Raw genomic sequence first — 17,836 nt, 5'->3', positions numbered from 1 at the left:
TCTCTAGTATGAGTAAGAAATCAAAATCCATTTTTCCCAGTGACGTTTTGCTATCTCAGTGAAACAGTAAATATCCCATGATGGGGGGAAAGTGTTGTTTTATTTACTAAGATATATTTATAATGAGGAGTATCTATCTCTACAGACTGTTCTTTCACCAACTCCTAATTTTCCTAGCCATTGTTTTTCAAACTTCTGTTTCCCTCAATCTTTTCTTAATAGTCAGAGCTACCTGCAAGCTGCAAGTGATGTGCCTGGTGGTCACAACCTGGATCCGTCAGCAAACTACAATTCCCCCAAGTTCCGATCAAGGAATCAGAGCTATATGAGAGCAGTGAGCATGCTCAGTCAGGCCAGCTGCATTAGCCAGGTTGGAAACTTTTCTTTTTAAGGTTTTAAATTATTATTATTATTATTATTATTATTATTATTATTATTATTATTATTACCACCGCCACCACCCTGGACTTGATCATATATCCCAGGCTAGTTATCAGCAATTTAACAGTTTGTATTTCTTAATTAGCCCTCTTCAGGTGTTTTTTCTACCATGTTCAATGAATGTGTGAGACAAGGAGCCCTCCAGCCCCTGATTTTCTGGAGTTACTAAACACATGGAGATTCTCCGCGGATACAGGAGGCTCTCCTGTTCAGACTGTCTCCTTCCACACCTACAGGGCGACGGATGCGGTGATGGAGGAGGCAGGGGCTGCAGCACTCGTATTCATTGAACACGGTAGGAAGAATGCCTGAAGAGGGCTATTAACACCAGAGAATTTGAGCAGTTCCAAGTCAACCAAGTAGAGCATTGAGGACTTCAGGTATTTAAATGCCCTAAAGAAAAATACTGAACTGTGGTTACCATCATTTCCCTAAGCTGGAAGCTTTGCTTATGTGCAAATTAATCCTGTGTTGTAACTAAAACAAGAAGAATCTGGGGCCTGCTTACACACTGCAGTTTGAAAGGTGTATCGTTGAAATGTTTTACCTGTACACCTTCAAACATAAGATATATAAAAATGGCAAACACTGGTTTGTAAACACTGGATGACTTACCAGGGGATTTTCATTGACCCGTCCATGCCGAGTATACGCTTGATTCAAACACTGGTTTGACACTGTAGTCCTGTTCAGACAACACATTAAGGTTAAGCATTTTGAGATAACCATGATGGCTTAGCATGTTGTGTGAACGGCGTTTTTCCTAACCATGGTGGCTATGTAACCACAGTTTAACCATGCTCACTAACCACTTGCTGCAAAAAGGTTAGCAGCCCTAACCATGGCTTAGCATGTTGTCTGAACAGGCCCTATATAATGTGTGGAATGGCCCATTCAATAAGCCCATCATAAAATCAGTGTCTGTGTTGCACTGAGTGTAAGTTGTTAAATAATATTGTAATTGGGAGTAGTTAGCATGCACACATCTTACATCTCATCTTTTGACAGTGTGAGATAGGAAGAGGCAGCTACTAGCTGAACAGTTAACTCTATTTCTTACACTGCATTAAAAACCTGTGGGATATTATGCTATTGAGTATCAAGTTTTGATCATTCTGGTTTCTGAATATGCTGATGTCTCTCGTATTCAAGGGTGAGGAATGTTGGAATGTCAGCTAAATTGGAATAAGAAGCTCTTAATCTATTTCATTCAATGAGCCTTCCAATATAATCAGATCTTCTATTCGTTGCAATTGAGTTATAAGGGGGTCTGAACATCCATTAGTATTGTACCACTGTCATATCAAAGAGTCACAGTTAGGAAAAAGAAAAGACCAGACAATGAAAATTACTGATTGTCTCAGCCCTAGCAAATTATGAGTCCTAAATAGGAAAAGAAAGACAGGCCCTAATGAGCTCTGTAGAACTCCTTCCTATATAACAAGACCTAAAGGACAAAACTGAGGCTAGCTGATAGAGATTCCAATCAAATCCCAGTGGTGCATTTGTGCAACAGGCTTCTTGCCATGCGTGACCTCCTGGGTTCATCTCTGGCCATAATTATAAATTATAGAAGATGTGTGGGCTAACCCCCAAAACAGCAACCCTTCACCTCTTCCTCTACCTTTCTGCACTAAAAGTTGAATAAAATTAAATATCAAGTAAAATGAAACACCAAATACAACATCATCGTATTCACATTTGCCTCCTGTGTTTCTAGAGCTTTGTGCTGCATGCAGCAGCCAATGAAGTGGATGGTGCAGGAGAGCATTTGAGTCCCATAACATCACAACACACATCTTGTATTAATAGACATTACAGAGGAGGAGGAGGTTATGAAGGTGACATGGGCTCCAATGCATCTTTAATAACGTCCAGTTCTGGCCAGATATGTCTGCAGAGAAACGTTGCACTTTCCCACGTTATTTCATAGTACTAGAAATGGGATCAGAAGGCACTGTTCCTCCTAGGATCAGGGATGAGACGGGGTAAGAGGATGATATGTCCACATTGCTTCTAGTTCATATTAAATATGTCTCTTCACCCCATCCCCCCACTCCATGCAGAATAGCTGAGGGTAGGGCAGGTTTGAGGGATGCACCTCCGACATGGGCCCTCCACCCGCAATTAACGCATGGCATATGCATTCTTCATGCCTCTCTAAACTTTAATTTATGCTACAGAAGGGAAATGTATATACAACTTCTGCTCCTCCCCCCCCAACCCTCCTGTCACTCTTTCTGCCAGCAAACTGGGTTTGTAATTAGCAATTAGCAAATAAAATCTTCATCATACTTATAACTTTATTATCCCATCTTTCTTAATGTTGTTAGTATAAGGCCATTGAGAATAGGCGTGTTTGTCTTCCTCTATTACATTAGTTTATTTAATTTGATTAGAAATGAAATAATAATTACAAGGGTCAGAAAGAATTATTTTCAGACTAATTTAATTATGGGAGTGTATTCATGGAAAATGATAGATAAGCCTTTCAATGCAGACAGGGGTTCTTCACTGAAAATAAAAAAAATCTGTATTTATTCAACTGGATTTATTTTCATTTTTATATTAGCCGAGGTTATAGAACCATTGCAGTGAGAGGAGCTATATGCAAGGAGTCACAATTGTCTGTGGGCACGCACTGGTGTGAGCAAATGAAATGTCTGTCAGCTGGGATGCAATCTATAGGAAATCCCATGAAACACAGTCTTTAGAAATTCTGGTCTTCGCAGTTCCTCGGGAAAGTGCCATAACAGTCGTAGGCATTGCTGTGGAATTGTAGGCACACGCTAGATTCCTTCGCATTAGGGTGTGCCTGGGGACAGTTGGAACCGTTTGCATGAACAAAACTGCATTGTGTAAACTAGCACTAAGTTAGTAATACACTCAGAGCCCCAAATCCGGCGAGGGCAGCTGGATGGCACAGAGAAATTATGCTACTCCAGAACCTGAGGAAAGCTTTAAAGGTCTAGGCACTTTCCATCACGCTTGCAGGCAAACCAAGTGTGCTGTATACCGAGTACTGACATAAGTAGTTTTACGTGATAACAATACCTGAGATACCAGGACTTTCTGTCCATATTAATTTTGAAAAATATGGGATAGATGATGGTGTTGCTATGACCCTTAGATAGTTCCCAACTTCTAAAGCAAAGACAGTTCTGGTGCCCAGTGCCAAGAGTTTTGGCAGGGCTGCTTTTTTTCTCTCTGAAGAAATAAATTCCCTGCTGAACTTTTTGCCCCTGGCATACTGCTATTTAATTTTATTTATTTATTTATTTATTTACTGCATTTCTATACTGCCCAATAGCTGAAGCTCTCTAGGCAGTTATTTCTGTTTATCACTTATATTTTTCCCTGTTTCACAGTCAATAGATCCCCTTAAGGGCTTCTAGACACCCATACAGTATGGTGGCAAAGCAAGATATAACCCAATGAGAAAGCAATTGTAACAATGTACATGGGGAATCCCAACATGGTTTTGAGGGGTTGGGCCATTTCCTCTAGTCTGCTACTCTGGGGCTACAACACACAATTTCTTTCTTCTTGCAGCCCCCCTCTTTGCACCTCACATCTAGTGTTGTGACAATATCCTGCTCTTCTGGTAATACAGTGCAACACAAGCAGAAATCTCAAGGGTGAGCAATTTTGAATACATAGGGTAGAACAGCAACAGCAGTATAGCTGCCTCAAACTATGGTGCTAGAACGTGGTTCCCTATTATGAAATCCAATTTTGCTCCATAGGTGCACTCCCTTGAGTTCTGGTCGTCCCCCCGCCCCATGTACTGAATAAGCAACTTTTGATGGATACATGACTTAACAACTTGAAAGCTGGAATAGAGATTAAACATGTCAGATGTAATGAGAGACCTTGGTTTCCTATTATGAGGATGTGCCACAAGCATTGAGCTTGCACATGTTCCCCTCCTCTTTTGCGCATTAGTGAGTAAAAGTTTGGAACAAAAAACATTTTTCATTACATGTGGGTATGAGGAACTGGTTTTGTCCAACCACAGTATGGTAAGAAACCTGGATCAGATTGGTTTCAGATTTTGGTTCGTGAACCAACTATGGTTTGAACAAACTAGTGTCGTATTTTTGGACGTAACAGTAAAGTGTGATTTGTTCTAAACCAGTGGAGGCTCTGAACTTCCTCCCCTCACATGCAATGAAAGAAGGAGGGGGACTGGGGCACACATGAGCTCATGGCTCACTGTTGTGTTCTGATGACAGGAAACCATGGTTGAACCATGATTAATTGATATGTCTACTTCCAAAAGCTGCTTATTCTTTTAATTTATTAGGGTGTGAGCAAAACTATGTTCCTTTTTTAAAAAAAGCTATATTCCTGTTTGCCTTGAAGGTGCTTCCTGGAAAAAAGATATAATATGGGGATGGGGGAGAAAAACAGGTCAGGCCTAGCCTCAACTATCCAGTTATTATAATGCCTAGATCTTGCTAATTAATGTTGAGGGGATTCTGTATCTGTTCCTTTTTTTTCCTTTTCTTTTTTACTATTTACTTACCATTCCTAAATAAAAATCTGTCTCTTAAAATTTCCTCCCAAACTAACATTGCAACACAGATAATAGCAAAGCTAAGGTGCACAGTTCAGTTACTTTGATGCATTTTGCTACATGATAGAAGTGTCAAGAGGGGTTGGTTGTTAATGTTAGGTAGTGCCTGTTTTTGAAGTGTTGCAGCGGAGTCCGTTTCTCAGAAAGCAAGCCAACAAACAAACAAAACCAAATGCAATGTTGTTGTTTATCTAGATGAGTGAAGCAGAGGTCAATGGGCAATTTGAATCTGTTTGTGAATCAGTGTTTAGTGAAGTTGAAGCTCAGGCAATGGACGCCCTCGACCTGCCAGGTTGTTTCCGAACCAGAAGCCACAGTTACTTGCGTGCCATTCAGGCAGGTTACTCTCAAGATGATGAATGTATCCCTGCAATGGCATCTTCCAATATCACCTCAACAATCAGGTCAACCACAGGTAAGATGTTCTACGTTGTTCCCTTCACAGTGAGCAGTTTTAGATACAAAAAGATGAAAATGCAAAAGCTGGTGCATGAACTGCAGGTTATGTGTACTACACAACCATGACTCTTTGTACAGAAAAGCCCTTAACTGAACAACACCGGGGAGGGTTTAGCCCTAATATTGACTTCCAACCTTCAACCATCTTTTAGGCCTGGGCTGCTTTGTCAGTTCCACAGTACGGTGAGTGCAAATGATAGCAAGCATTATTCAGTGATGGATATCTCTTGCTCCAAAAGTACATTTCTTAGAAAAAACCGTCATCATTTTCAATATTTACTTTGCTTATGTTTGCTGTTTTACACCCTTTAGCCCAGGAATTATAACAACCTGATGGTCTGAAGTAGACATCTTGCTGACACCAAATGCTTTATAGGCCCTGTTTTCATAAAATTGCTGGGGGAGGGGGAGAGAAAGAGATACCAAGCATAGAGTTCGAAAGCACAGTTCTAAGCAAACCTGCAAGCAGTCTTTAGCCGGAGAGACTAATGTATCATATTATCCATTATTGGTCAAAAATTATTAACTAACATTTTTACACCACTCATTGGGGGAAAGGGGCTTTAGATACCTTTACAGCTCCTTAGAAACTGCTCGTAAAGGAAATTGATTTCATTATTTTTAGAACCCAACAGCAAGAAGAGGAAAATGAAAACTTTCCCAAATAAAATAGAAAGCTACAAATAAGAACTATTATAAACTGTTAACTTTTTATATTACCTAAATGTTGTTTGTTTTCTCTACTACGTAGTCCATGATGATGACTTTGATGCTGTTTTTTGTTTGTTTTTGTCTTATTTGTTAGTGTATTGTTGATGGTTTTATATGATATTTATTTGTTTTGCAAGTTGCCTTTAAAATAAATAAATAAATAAATAAATGGTATGTTCTGTAGACTTGTTTATTATTATCCTGTTCCAAATATAAGCATGTTGATCTAATGGAGTGATGATGGGGTGGGCCTTGCTGCTGTGGTACTTTTTCTTTCAAATTACCTCATGCAGTGGAAGCAGAAAAATGTTACCCCAAACCATAGATCTCGACAACCTTTTCGTCTCTAAAAGACTGCCTTCTCCTGTATTGGCAACACCATTCTCTGCATTGTGAAAGGGGGGGCTGGCTGATCAGAATGCGGCCTACTGAGGTTCGTTTGGCCTTGGTTCGAAGAAGGGCCTTCTCAGTGGGCACCCGTCATGTGAAATGATCTCTTTGTTGAGATCAGATTCAAGCAGGCTCCTAGTTGCTGTCAACAATTAAAAACACATCTGTTTGTCCAGGTGTTTCTTTCGCTAGTATTGCTCGTGACCCACTGTTATTTTAATGCAACATTTTATTGTTTTATTACAGTTTTACTGCTTTATTCATTGGTGGCAGGATCTACACTACTGCTTTATAATGGTTTATAATGGTTTTCACAACTGTTCAGGCCCAGGCACATTACGTATACTGTTTTCAAACCGTTTTCAAAGTGTTCGATCTTGCTTGGTGTAGATATGGCTGGTGTGCGTGTTTTTGTGTGTATGTGTGGGTATTTTATTGTGCTTTTGTTTTGTGAACCATTTTGGGATTATTATTATTATTATTATTATTATTATTATTATTATTATTATTTTAAAAATGGATAGTAGTATATTTTTTCTTAAATACATAAATAAATAAAATTTATAATGTGAAATAACTATGATATATAGTAAGGTGGACACCAAAGTTCTCTAATTTTTTGGCTCAGTGTTGGAGATGGGGTGGGGAATCAGGACCTCTAGATAACTTGGGTGGGTCAGGGGGGGAAATATTGAAGGTATAAGTTTGGAAGGGGGTACACTTGGCAGCAGTAGTAGTAGATCTCCTTTCCCCTCTTCCCTCCCCACCTCCTTTTCCTTGTGTGTCATGTCTTTTTTAGATTGTAAGCCTGAGGGCAGGGACTGTCTTCTTTGCTGACTGATTGTAAGCCGCTCCTGGAGCATTTTTTTGGCTGTGGAGTGGGGTAAAAATATGATAAATAAATAATAATAGTGGCTGCCAGTGGGTGGCTGCCATTTCCATCAGAACACCCTGGAAAAGGGATTTACGAGGCTTTTGTTTCCTTTCATTTAAGACCAGAACTTGGCTCATTCGTGCCCATATTAAGCAGGCATAGACCACACATGACCTAGTTTGCAACACTTATTCACAAAAAGCACAGTTTAAAAATGTGCACTTTTACACTTTAGTCTATTGTGTGGGGGGGGAGTATTCATTTGGTGCATTTTTTAAAAATAAAAGAAACATGCACCCAAATGTGAACTTTTCCCTGTCCAAACTGGGGGGCGGGGGAAACTTGGGAATGGGAACGAGGTAAACCAAGCTGCAAGGTGGAATTTGGATGAACTCACTGATTCTTCTATCCCTACCCTGGAATTGCATTCCATCGGGGACATTTGGGGTGAATGGTGTCTGCCCCCTGTTGCTCACTTGAGAGGATCTCCACATTGTCACCTTCTATTTAACAAAGAAGAAAGGGGCTGCCCCCACTGTTGCTCCCGGCCAGCAGCCCTTCCTTAACCTTTTAAAATTATCTGATCCAGATTTGCTGCCTGGAAATGCAGTGATGAATGGGGGAGGGGGAGGGGGGCATTTTGACTCAGCCCTAGCTGCTGCCCTTAAACGTTTGGATTGAACTGTGGCGAGGCATTGTAAATCATATAAGGCGCCATCCATCCAAAGTTAAGCACATTTAAATCTCATTCATTTTTTTCCTATCTTGATGCTTTTATGCCTCATGAGAAATTGTGCAACTGTGATTAGCAGTTTTCTGGTTAAATGAAGTGTTTTTGAATTTGAAATATGTCTAACTCTCATTACACACATGAAAGATATCTTTCTTGTCTCCTGAACGTATCAAGTCATTTCTTGCTCAAATACTTCATCTCTCTGACATGTTAAACTAAGTGTAAACACTATGGAGGAAGAAGTGGGACCATCGTTCCAAACATCTCCAAATTTAGAATGCTGAAAATCTGGATTTGCTTGCAGGCGCTGTAACTTGTAACTACATAAATTATCCATACCATTGCACAATTCAGCTCTTGGCTTCTGTGGGAGTACTACAATGAGTAAAATATTCAAATGGCAATATATTTTGGAGTCTCAAAAGAATTGTAACAATTATATGCTACAGTGTTAAGTGAAACTTTCAATTTTCAAATTACGTTATTAGCTTCTGAAACGATGGAAGAGTTATTTAATATTTCTGCACGCCAAATGCTGTGGACAGCAGTTTCTTTGCACATTATTTTCACACTTCAAATGACCATTAACATATTAATTTGAAGCAACCCAAATTAAATATAGTGCAGTGTGTTAGAAATAAATTGGATATGTATCGAGTCTTTTATATAAAAGGCAGGAAGGTCAGAGTTTAATTTTTGGAATTTGTTGAAAATGAGTTGCTTTTCATATTTAGAAAATTTAATCACTTGTCAGATTAATTTTTTATTTTATTTTTTGCTAATATAGCAAGTGATAAAAGAGGTTTCTTAGAAAAGTAATGTTGTTGCTTGCTGAAGCTAGGTGGTCTCCCATGCTTCCTGTGAGCTAGTGCAAAAGGACCTAGCAGTTCTCAAAGCAAGCAGAAACTAATGGAAACACTCATTTCTAGAATAAGGCAGATCAGCAAAGCTCGCAGAAGGAAGCTCCACTGTCCTGATCTGGAAACAAGTGTTTCCGCTCATTTCCAGGTTTACTTTAGGAAGTGCTAACTCACTATTGCACTAGCAGTGGATCCCCAAGCACAATAAAATGAGTAGGGTCACAGCAGCAGTATCATATACCACTTTCATAGTGCAGTATCCTGCTTGGTGTAGATTAGGCCAACGACCCATGGCAAATTGGGGGTTAATTAATCCATGATTAATTGCGCTAATTAATCCATGATTTGCTGGGCATGCCACTGCCATTTTGCACATGCAGTCTCCGACTGGCCCGCTCAGAAGTAGTTCATGATATCTGAACCTGTACACTATGGGTTAGTCAGGGGTTAAACAACTCACAGTTAATCCCACAATTAACCAATTGTAGCTTATCTTGTCCCATGTAAACAGGTATTTATTTATTTAGTCATTCACTTTATATCCTGCCTATATACAAAATACCCTAGTTGGTTGTGCTTAAACAAACCCCAGAAGACAATTAAGTGTTTTGCTCACATTTGTTTCCTGATTTATGTGGGATTCAGCTGGATTGCCAAGCTAGCTGCAATGCATAAGAGAGTTGTTGCCTTCCCCATTGCCCTGGAACTTTGTTTTATCTTGAAATAAAATTAAAAATAGAGTCAATACAAAAGAACACACATAACAACACAACAAGGTCACTAATGAAATTAAAAAAAACCTGAAGATGATCCCTAATATATCACAGATACACTTGTGGAACAACTAGACTACAACAGCATAAGGAGAAAGTTATTATCTAATGACACCTTGTATATAGAAATTATATATGTATCTGTGTGTCTTCATAATCAGAAAAATATATAGGCATCTGTTCTTGACTGGCATTTGAACTTCTATATTTTATTTCAAATCTTGTATTTCTTTTTATTTCCAATTATCTTTTGAAATAACTTTTGTTTCAAATTAGGGTTCTTGGCTTACCGTATTTGCTGAGTAAGTTTGTACATAATCATGATCTCCCAAATTTTATCAGTCCACTAGTGTTTAGAAGGTTGCTTGGGATACTTCCATTTATGTGCTGTACACATGACTTTGCTGTTGCATACAATTGTTTAAGAAGGTGTTTATGTAGTAAGCCAGAGTCATTAAGTTCAAAATGATGAAGGAACACGGCTTTAGGAGTTACCATTGGTCTAATATGCTCAGGAAGGCGACCATGTTCTGATTGCCAACTGCTATCATGACCTTTTCGATGTTCGTGAAATCTGATTGCCTTCCCCTGTGCCTTCCTCTGCCTTATCCATTCCTTATGGTGGTATTGATTTCTATCTTGCCGCAATAGGCAAAGGTCAAACTTTCAACATCAGAAGATTTAAGGGGTAGGAATTATCATTTCTAAATCATGTTAACTGAGGCTATCTGGGATTGTGGAACAGTGTTAGGTTCTAAAGGGGCTTTCAAAAGTTGAAGAGACTTAAATCCATCTACATTGGCTTGAAGTCTGATGTGGATAACTGGAACTTCAGTCATTTGAATCATTAACTTAATTTGCTGGAAAAGCACAGAATTATGTGCTCCGCTCCATGATCATATTTGGTGGACATACGTTTCTAAATAGGATCAGATTGCATGTTCTGAAATACCACAGCCATTCCTAGACTACCTAATTTTAGATTGCAAGTGAGGGATCACAAATTGGAATGCTTCCCAGCATGAGGAAATGCTAGTTTCTTATATTCAAGGAGTCTAGGATGTGAGAGAACTTTCAAACTTGTAACTCCCTCCTGCAGCCTTCAGTGATATAGTTGAGGAATGATAGTTATGAAAGTAAAGATCAATTCTAAAGTGTGTGTGTGTGTGTGTTAACAGTACATCTCAAGAAAGCAAAGAGAATTCAAGGTATTATGCCTGAGCCAGACGACGACCTGGTTCATACAGCATTGGTCAGTTGTTTCAGGGTAACTTGTAATGATGTCTGAACCCATAGCATTTTTTTCATTGTGGATTGTTGTGAGAGGCTGTTCAGTAGCAAGGCAAGTGCCAAAATGGAAGATGAAATTGACAAGGACATTGACAAGTGGAGTATATTACTATGCTGGGAACAGCAGATAGGCCCTCTTGCGCTCCTACACACTTGTGCAAGACCAACAGGAAAAAATTAAGGGTTCAGCAAATTATTTCCTTTTTCAAATGTGATGCAGTGTATGTGTGTGTGGGGGTCCCTCATGAGCTGGCAACTCTAGCAGACCAATAGCAGAAAGGGAGCTGATATTAGGGAACAAGGAAATCAAGAGTGCTTCTGTAAAGCTGCCTGGTGAGAGCAGATGGGAGGACTGAGGAGGAAACAGCCCATGGAAAACTGCAGTGTGCCCAATCATCTGTCAGTAGTAACATGGATTATCCTGTGAAAAAACAACCCACCATGGCTTTTCTTAAGGGTAGCTTTGTGTGACATTTATTTAGCACTTTTATCTCACCATTTAGCCAAAAAGGCTCTCAAGGCGGCTTACAAAAATATTTCTTAAGACAGCCCCTGCCCACAGATTTACAATCTAACTTTAGGAATCACAGTGGCCACCAAAGGCCAGTAAGTCTGGCCTCCTACCCAAGGTATGCTGGGAGTTCCACCCAAGGCATGCTGGGAGTTGTAGGCATAAACCTAGTTTTTTATTAAATTCTTTAAAAATACTTAACCCCCCCCCCCCCAATTCATGTTTTTAGATTTTTTTCTGATTCATATGCACGAAGTCCTGTCTGGGTGAACAGCATTAAGGCAGTACCATATGTGGAAGTGGGTAGACATATGTGACACACACATACTTTCCGCTTTATAGGTAGAGATGGATAAGTTTGTGGATCAGCTAGAATAAAATAGCCTAAGGAGAAGCTCACTTCCTAATTAAATATTGGATATTTAAATTATATAGCATATATAAAGTGTGTGTGTGTTTAGTCAGAAAAAATATATAGGCAGCTGTATTTGATTGATCAGAAGTTTGAAGGGTTTCTACACAGGAAGTAAATGGAAACTATGGTGCCATAGTAGCCTTTTTTAAAATTAGGATTCCTTGCTAAAGCACTTTCTGAGTACGTTTCTACATAATCATAGTTTACAAAATTGTATCAGTCTGCTGCTCTTCAGTTGGATGCTGTGGAAGCTTTCATTTACATACTATACTATGAACTTCTCTACACATAGGAAAAATCCCACTGCCTTACTGGGGGCTTTCATCTTTCACAGTCTTTCCGTGTTTATGACATGCTTCTTTACATGTGACCATATGATTTTGAATAGAAAACATCCCTTCTTCCCAAGCCTCCATTGTGTTTAATGAAACAGTGCCATCTAGTGGCAGAATTATAACACAATGTCAACTTTACACACTGGGACGTTTCTACAATATCCCAGCGATAACTTTGAATACTGCATTATCTCCTATCTTTTTAAAATTGAGATTACTGGGGGATAGTGTGGGAGACATCCTGGACATTGATGACGTTGTGTAATGGACCAACAAACTCCGTGAGTGGCCAAACACAAGCATGCAATAAATTGCTCATTTCTAGAAGCCCTATAACCAACATTGCCACTTAATACAATTGCTCAAGAAGAACATTATGCAGGAATTCAGAGTCATTCAACTGCAAATGACAAAGAATAGTTTGTTTTCAACTAGAAAGTGGGGTTACAAATTCTGTGAAGAAATATACAAAATAAATGATGCCCACATTATTTGAAATTTCATTATGACTAGCAGGTTGTATTTTATTATCAGTTTGATGCCACCTCATACTGAAGTAAATCATCTTTATCGGGGGGGGAACTAGTTTGGGGGGAAAGAGGTGACAAAGAACATTATTAGGGGAGCAAAGATTTAATACATGCTATAAGACCCTGGAATATTCAGACTGAAACCTGGAGGAGCAAGTGGGGTAGCAAGAAATATTTGTGGGGTTGGGAGTGCTGGCCGCCTTGAGGCCCAATATTGGGCAAAAGGCAGAATACAAATATAATAATAATAACAACAACAACAACAACTTTCCTTTTTTATATTACAACTTTTTTTTCTTAATTCCTAGTAAATGTACTTGGGATTTCAGCCAAAATCAAAAATAAAATGCCCTTACTAGCTCAAAGTGAAAGCAACATAAAATCTAAAGAGCCTTCCTTGGTACTAAAGGAAATAAATGAATCTTGTAGTACATCCTGAAAATTGTCAAAGCGGTCCTGGCAGACCATCAAGAGGAATGAGTCCCAAAGGAAAAGCCCCAAATGAAAAAGCTCAGTTTCTGGCTTCTTAAATTTGGATCCTGGGGACTGGTAACGAGAGCTTTGCAGTTGATTTCAGCTGCATTAGTGGGATTCAACTTGAAAGGCTCTCTTTAAAACAAACATCCTTGACCATTCTGACTGCAGTTAAAAGGTTATTGAGAAAGAGCCAGGACCCTTTGCTCTTGAGGTTGATAGAGTGAGCAGTAGCAAGATAGCATTCTGGAAGGTCGTGCCCCGTGGAATTATGCAGATCAGTTTCAATCAGTCTTCTTGCTGACCCCATAAAACCAGCTGTTAGGAGGTCAGTTCTTTGGGGGAGTCAGTCTCTTCTAACTGCAGGTGAATAGCAGGGATCATTTAAAAACAACGACAACATGCAGCCCTGCTGCAGACACTTTTAGCTACTGCAGATCTTGTAAATGCAATTATATATATATTTGCCTGTATTTCTAAATACAGTTGATTCAACCATGTTCACATGGCAGGAAGAAACACAATGCTGCTAGCATCGTCAGGCCTTCAAATATTTCCTTCAAGGTCACTTGCAATGCAAAGTATTGGATGTTGCTAAGTTCCCAGTGACACTGATGCTAGTGAGGCCTAAAGTATATCCATATTACTAAAAATCCACTTCCTTCCATTCATGGATGGGACTGAGATTCAGAGGAGGACCCCACTGGTAAAAGGTGTGAGAGAAGGTTTTCGCTGATAGCTCCTTCCCTCTGCAGGTAGCCAGCCTGTTCCAAAGTTTTCCCCAACCCTCTGGAGCAAACTCTCAGGAATAATCCTCCCCCTGCAAATACTGCACTCGGGGGCCACTCCCACCAGCTCAGGGCAAATTACACACATTAAGCTTTCTCTGTAGCATGTATCTGTCCCTTCATTTTTTGTTTATTAACGCTCAGGGAGGGGAGGCTTGCTTCTCCAGACCTGATCAGAAGAGAAACTGCTCCTCCCACATAGTGCAAATAGGAAATGTTAGGTTTTTCCCCCCTAAAGCCCCTAGCTGTATGGGAGGGAATATTTATGTTCTTATCAGAGCTAAAGAGAGACGCCTCCCCTCATTGTGTACACATTTAAAGTACGAAGTGGAACAAACACACGTCTGTCATTAACAAAAATAGAAGATTTACATAATATTTAGCCCCCAGGGTCCTAGCCGCTTCATTCAGAAGACTGCACTGCAACAAAATGGTTAGTGTCTATCTTTATGTGTTACTGGATCTGGCAAAGTACGATTCCATATAGGATATTACTAAATGGATCTGCAATAATTGAGCAAGAAAGAAGTGCCAGGACATGGTCTGAAGGCACATGAGGCAGCCATCTTGTTGAAGCTAAACAGGTCTGGGTCTGGTCAGTGCTTGGAAAGGAGACCACCTGGGAACCACAGGTAGAGCCATCTTGAGTGCCATGGTGGAAGAAAGGTGGGATGTAAATGTAATGGAGGAGGAGGAGGACTTGTTTAATTTATTTTGTTTGTTTATTTATTTATTTATTTATTTATTACATTTTTATACCGCCCAATAGCCGAAGCTCTCTGGGCGGTTCACAAAAATTAAAACCACAATAAAACAACCAGACAGGTTAAAAGCACAGGTTAAGAACCCAAACTTTTTTTTTTTTTTGCACTGGTGGTAGTGGGTTGCCAGTGGTAGAAAAATGTTTTGCATAAGAATCTGCTCCTGTATTGAATTTGACAACCCAAAGCACCTACGTCAGAGAGAGGTCTTGGCATCCCTAATATGGTTCATTATGTTAAGGGAAGCACTATTTCTTTCCTTCCACAGTTAAGGCAAAGCCAGGCAACAATACTTTCTGTTATTCATCTGAAGTAAGCTTCATATAAATCTGTTAACAAAAAAAAACAAAAAAAACCTACACAAAACTATAATGATAATCAAATTTGGAATTATCTGATTCATTATACATTTAGCCAGCTCATAACAATTAGATTGTGCTGTTCTCTGTTGTCTTCCCCGGGTTCACCTCAACATTCAAAATTTTGAACACTTGAGATTTTGGTGCCTCTTTATTCTTTTGGCAGGCTTCAGATGAAAAATCTCAGAAGCTGCCAACTGTCAACCATTATTACAAATCAAATGCTGTCATATGCTAATTACCATTGCATGCTACCTATCAAATGTCAGAATTTAAGGATACTATTACATGTCAACTTTTAAATGACTGTTCAGTGTTCAATACTAGACCCCAGCAACCATCAAATAGTATCAAATGTTTTAAGGTTTTAAACTGTCTTTTGGACAGCCTTCTTGGATGTAGCGTGTCTTCTGGTCTTGACCACTACTTCTAGAGCATTTTCAGATGGGGGAATCGCATTTCCCTACTGTCACTTTGCCTCCTGCTTCTTTCCCCAAATAGGAATGAGCAGCTTCCTCTTTCTTCACATGGGGAAGAAAGAGGAAGCAAGCAACGACCACGTGGCCCATTCAGGGGTCGTTTTTATAGCGCAGCTTCTCCTGCACCCAGCACAAAATGGTGCCAATTATCTTCAGAACCAAGAAGAAACAGATTTTCCAGGACTCATTTTGTAGCATAAAAACCAACAGAAGAAGCAGGAGATGCACAGGAGGATTGCTGCATCGTCAAAATGACCTGCGAAGATCCATGAGCGGACAGTCGCGAGTGTGCTATAAAACACTTGTCTGAAGACATACTAATCATCTTTTGCGATGGAAAGACTGGGTGAATTGAGTGTGCACATAGAATCCTCTGTAATGTGCAGAGATCCATAATGGCAGACCAATCAATGTAAAAAGTGCTCCTTGAAGGCAGAAAGATGAATCATTGAGCTTCTTCACATGGAGCGTATGGAGTGCAATCAAGTTTGGTAACTCATGGAAGTTTCCGGATCCTTTTAATGATGTTGTCATCCTTGGGTGCCTCTTCCAGTGTTTTTGAAGTTCATTCTATTGAGATTTAACTTGCGGAAAATCCTGTAATAAATATATACAGTACTGCTATGAAAGAGCTGGTGTATTTCCTGGATAGCAAAATGTTCCTGTAATGTTGCAGTGCCATCTGCTGGCTCTTTAAATGGAACATATGGCACTTCCCCACCTTAGGAACTGCCAAGGGGTGGGGGAGAGAAAATGGGGAGCCATGTTTACTGTGCCCATTGTAATCCCAGAATGGCTGCACAAGAAGGAAGCTCATTAATGGAGTGGGGTGGGGGTTGTGTAATGTAGAGATGCTCATTGTGGTTTAATATAGAGATGCTCATTGTGTTTTGCTACATCAGATATCAGTACTATCTAGTATTAAATGCCATTGCATGCCAACTATCAATTATTATTTATTATTAACATTTATATACCACTTTATTTGCTTAAGAAACCTATCAGATGCACAACAGTTTAAGATAGTTCAACTGTAACACAATAAAAACAAAACATTTTAAATTGTAAAACATCAGAATATTAAAACTACTACGTAATTTAAAAGACTAGACTAAAACATCTGTCTTCACACCAATTCCAAAGGCCAAGAGAATGGAGGCCAGTTGTAGTTTGAGGGGGGGGGAGCACATTCCACAATTAGGGACCAACCTAAGACTAAGTCCTTTCACATATGCCTAACAAATAGTGCCTCAAAAGGGTCTCTCCTGAAGATTGTAATACCTAAACTCATTCAAAACGAGACAGATGATCCTATAAACAGCCAGGTCCAGAGCCATTTAGGGCTTGAATTGTACCCAGAAAGCAACTGGCAACCAGAGCAAGTTTTTGAAGACAGCTGTAATATGATCCCAATACCATGCACTGGTACATGCCACATTTTGCAACAAGTACTGTCAAAAATCAAGTGCCATATACCAAATACTGAAATGAAATGTCATTGTGTGTCAAATACAGAATCTAGTATTTGACAAATATGCAAATAGGAAGAGTGTCTGGAGGATATTCAACTTTCAAATTCAGAAAAGGGAATTTTACACATACACATGCGGTTGTCTGGGGCTGCTGTTTAAAATTGGTGATATCATAGTGATCACTGTAGGTGTGCATGTCAAATATATATATATATATATATAATCAATAATATAAATACATGCCATGGTCTCCATTTCTATGATCCACACTGCACTGACTTAATTAATACTGCCAGAACTCTAAGGAATTATTTGATGCTTCATCCTCTGCAGAAAGCATGTGTGGCACAATGTTTATGGATTCTGATGTTATGCCAGCTTTTAGTGCACAGAACTGTAAATTCTGTTTTCTATCAGATGGAAATAGGGATTGTCTAGAGAAGGGGGGGGAAACAATGGAGCCGCTGTCAATACTTAGCTGTCTTCAGGAAAATAACTGCTTGCAATACTATAATTTATTGCTAATTAAAAGAACTAAAATAGAACCTTTTGTATGTCGTCCGTCAGCCGTTCCTTGGCTTCAGTGTTGCCCACATCTCTCT

At 39.4% G+C, this 17,836-nt stretch overlaps 1 protein-coding gene across 2 annotated transcripts in view; it reads left to right on the top strand.

Annotated features, from left to right (window-relative positions):
• DLGAP2 (DLG associated protein 2) overlaps positions 1-17,836 on the top strand; it is a 305,540-nt gene that overhangs the window by 234,047 nt on the left and 53,657 nt on the right. For both annotated transcript variants that reach the window (XM_063125108.1, XM_063125107.1), the window contains 2 exons: positions 223-370; positions 5,216-5,435. In XM_063125108.1, coding sequence (XP_062981178.1) covers positions 223-370; positions 5,216-5,435 — 368 coding nt within the window. The remainder of the gene's footprint in view (positions 1-222; positions 371-5,215; positions 5,436-17,836) is intronic.

Source organism: Elgaria multicarinata, chromosome 4 (genome assembly GCF_023053635.1).
Source record: "Elgaria multicarinata webbii isolate HBS135686 ecotype San Diego chromosome 4, rElgMul1.1.pri, whole genome shotgun sequence".
Lineage (NCBI taxonomy): Eukaryota > Metazoa > Chordata > Lepidosauria > Squamata > Anguidae > Elgaria > Elgaria multicarinata.
The sequence above is the reverse complement of the archived record's forward strand: the minus strand, read 5'-3'. Positions and strand labels throughout refer to the sequence as shown.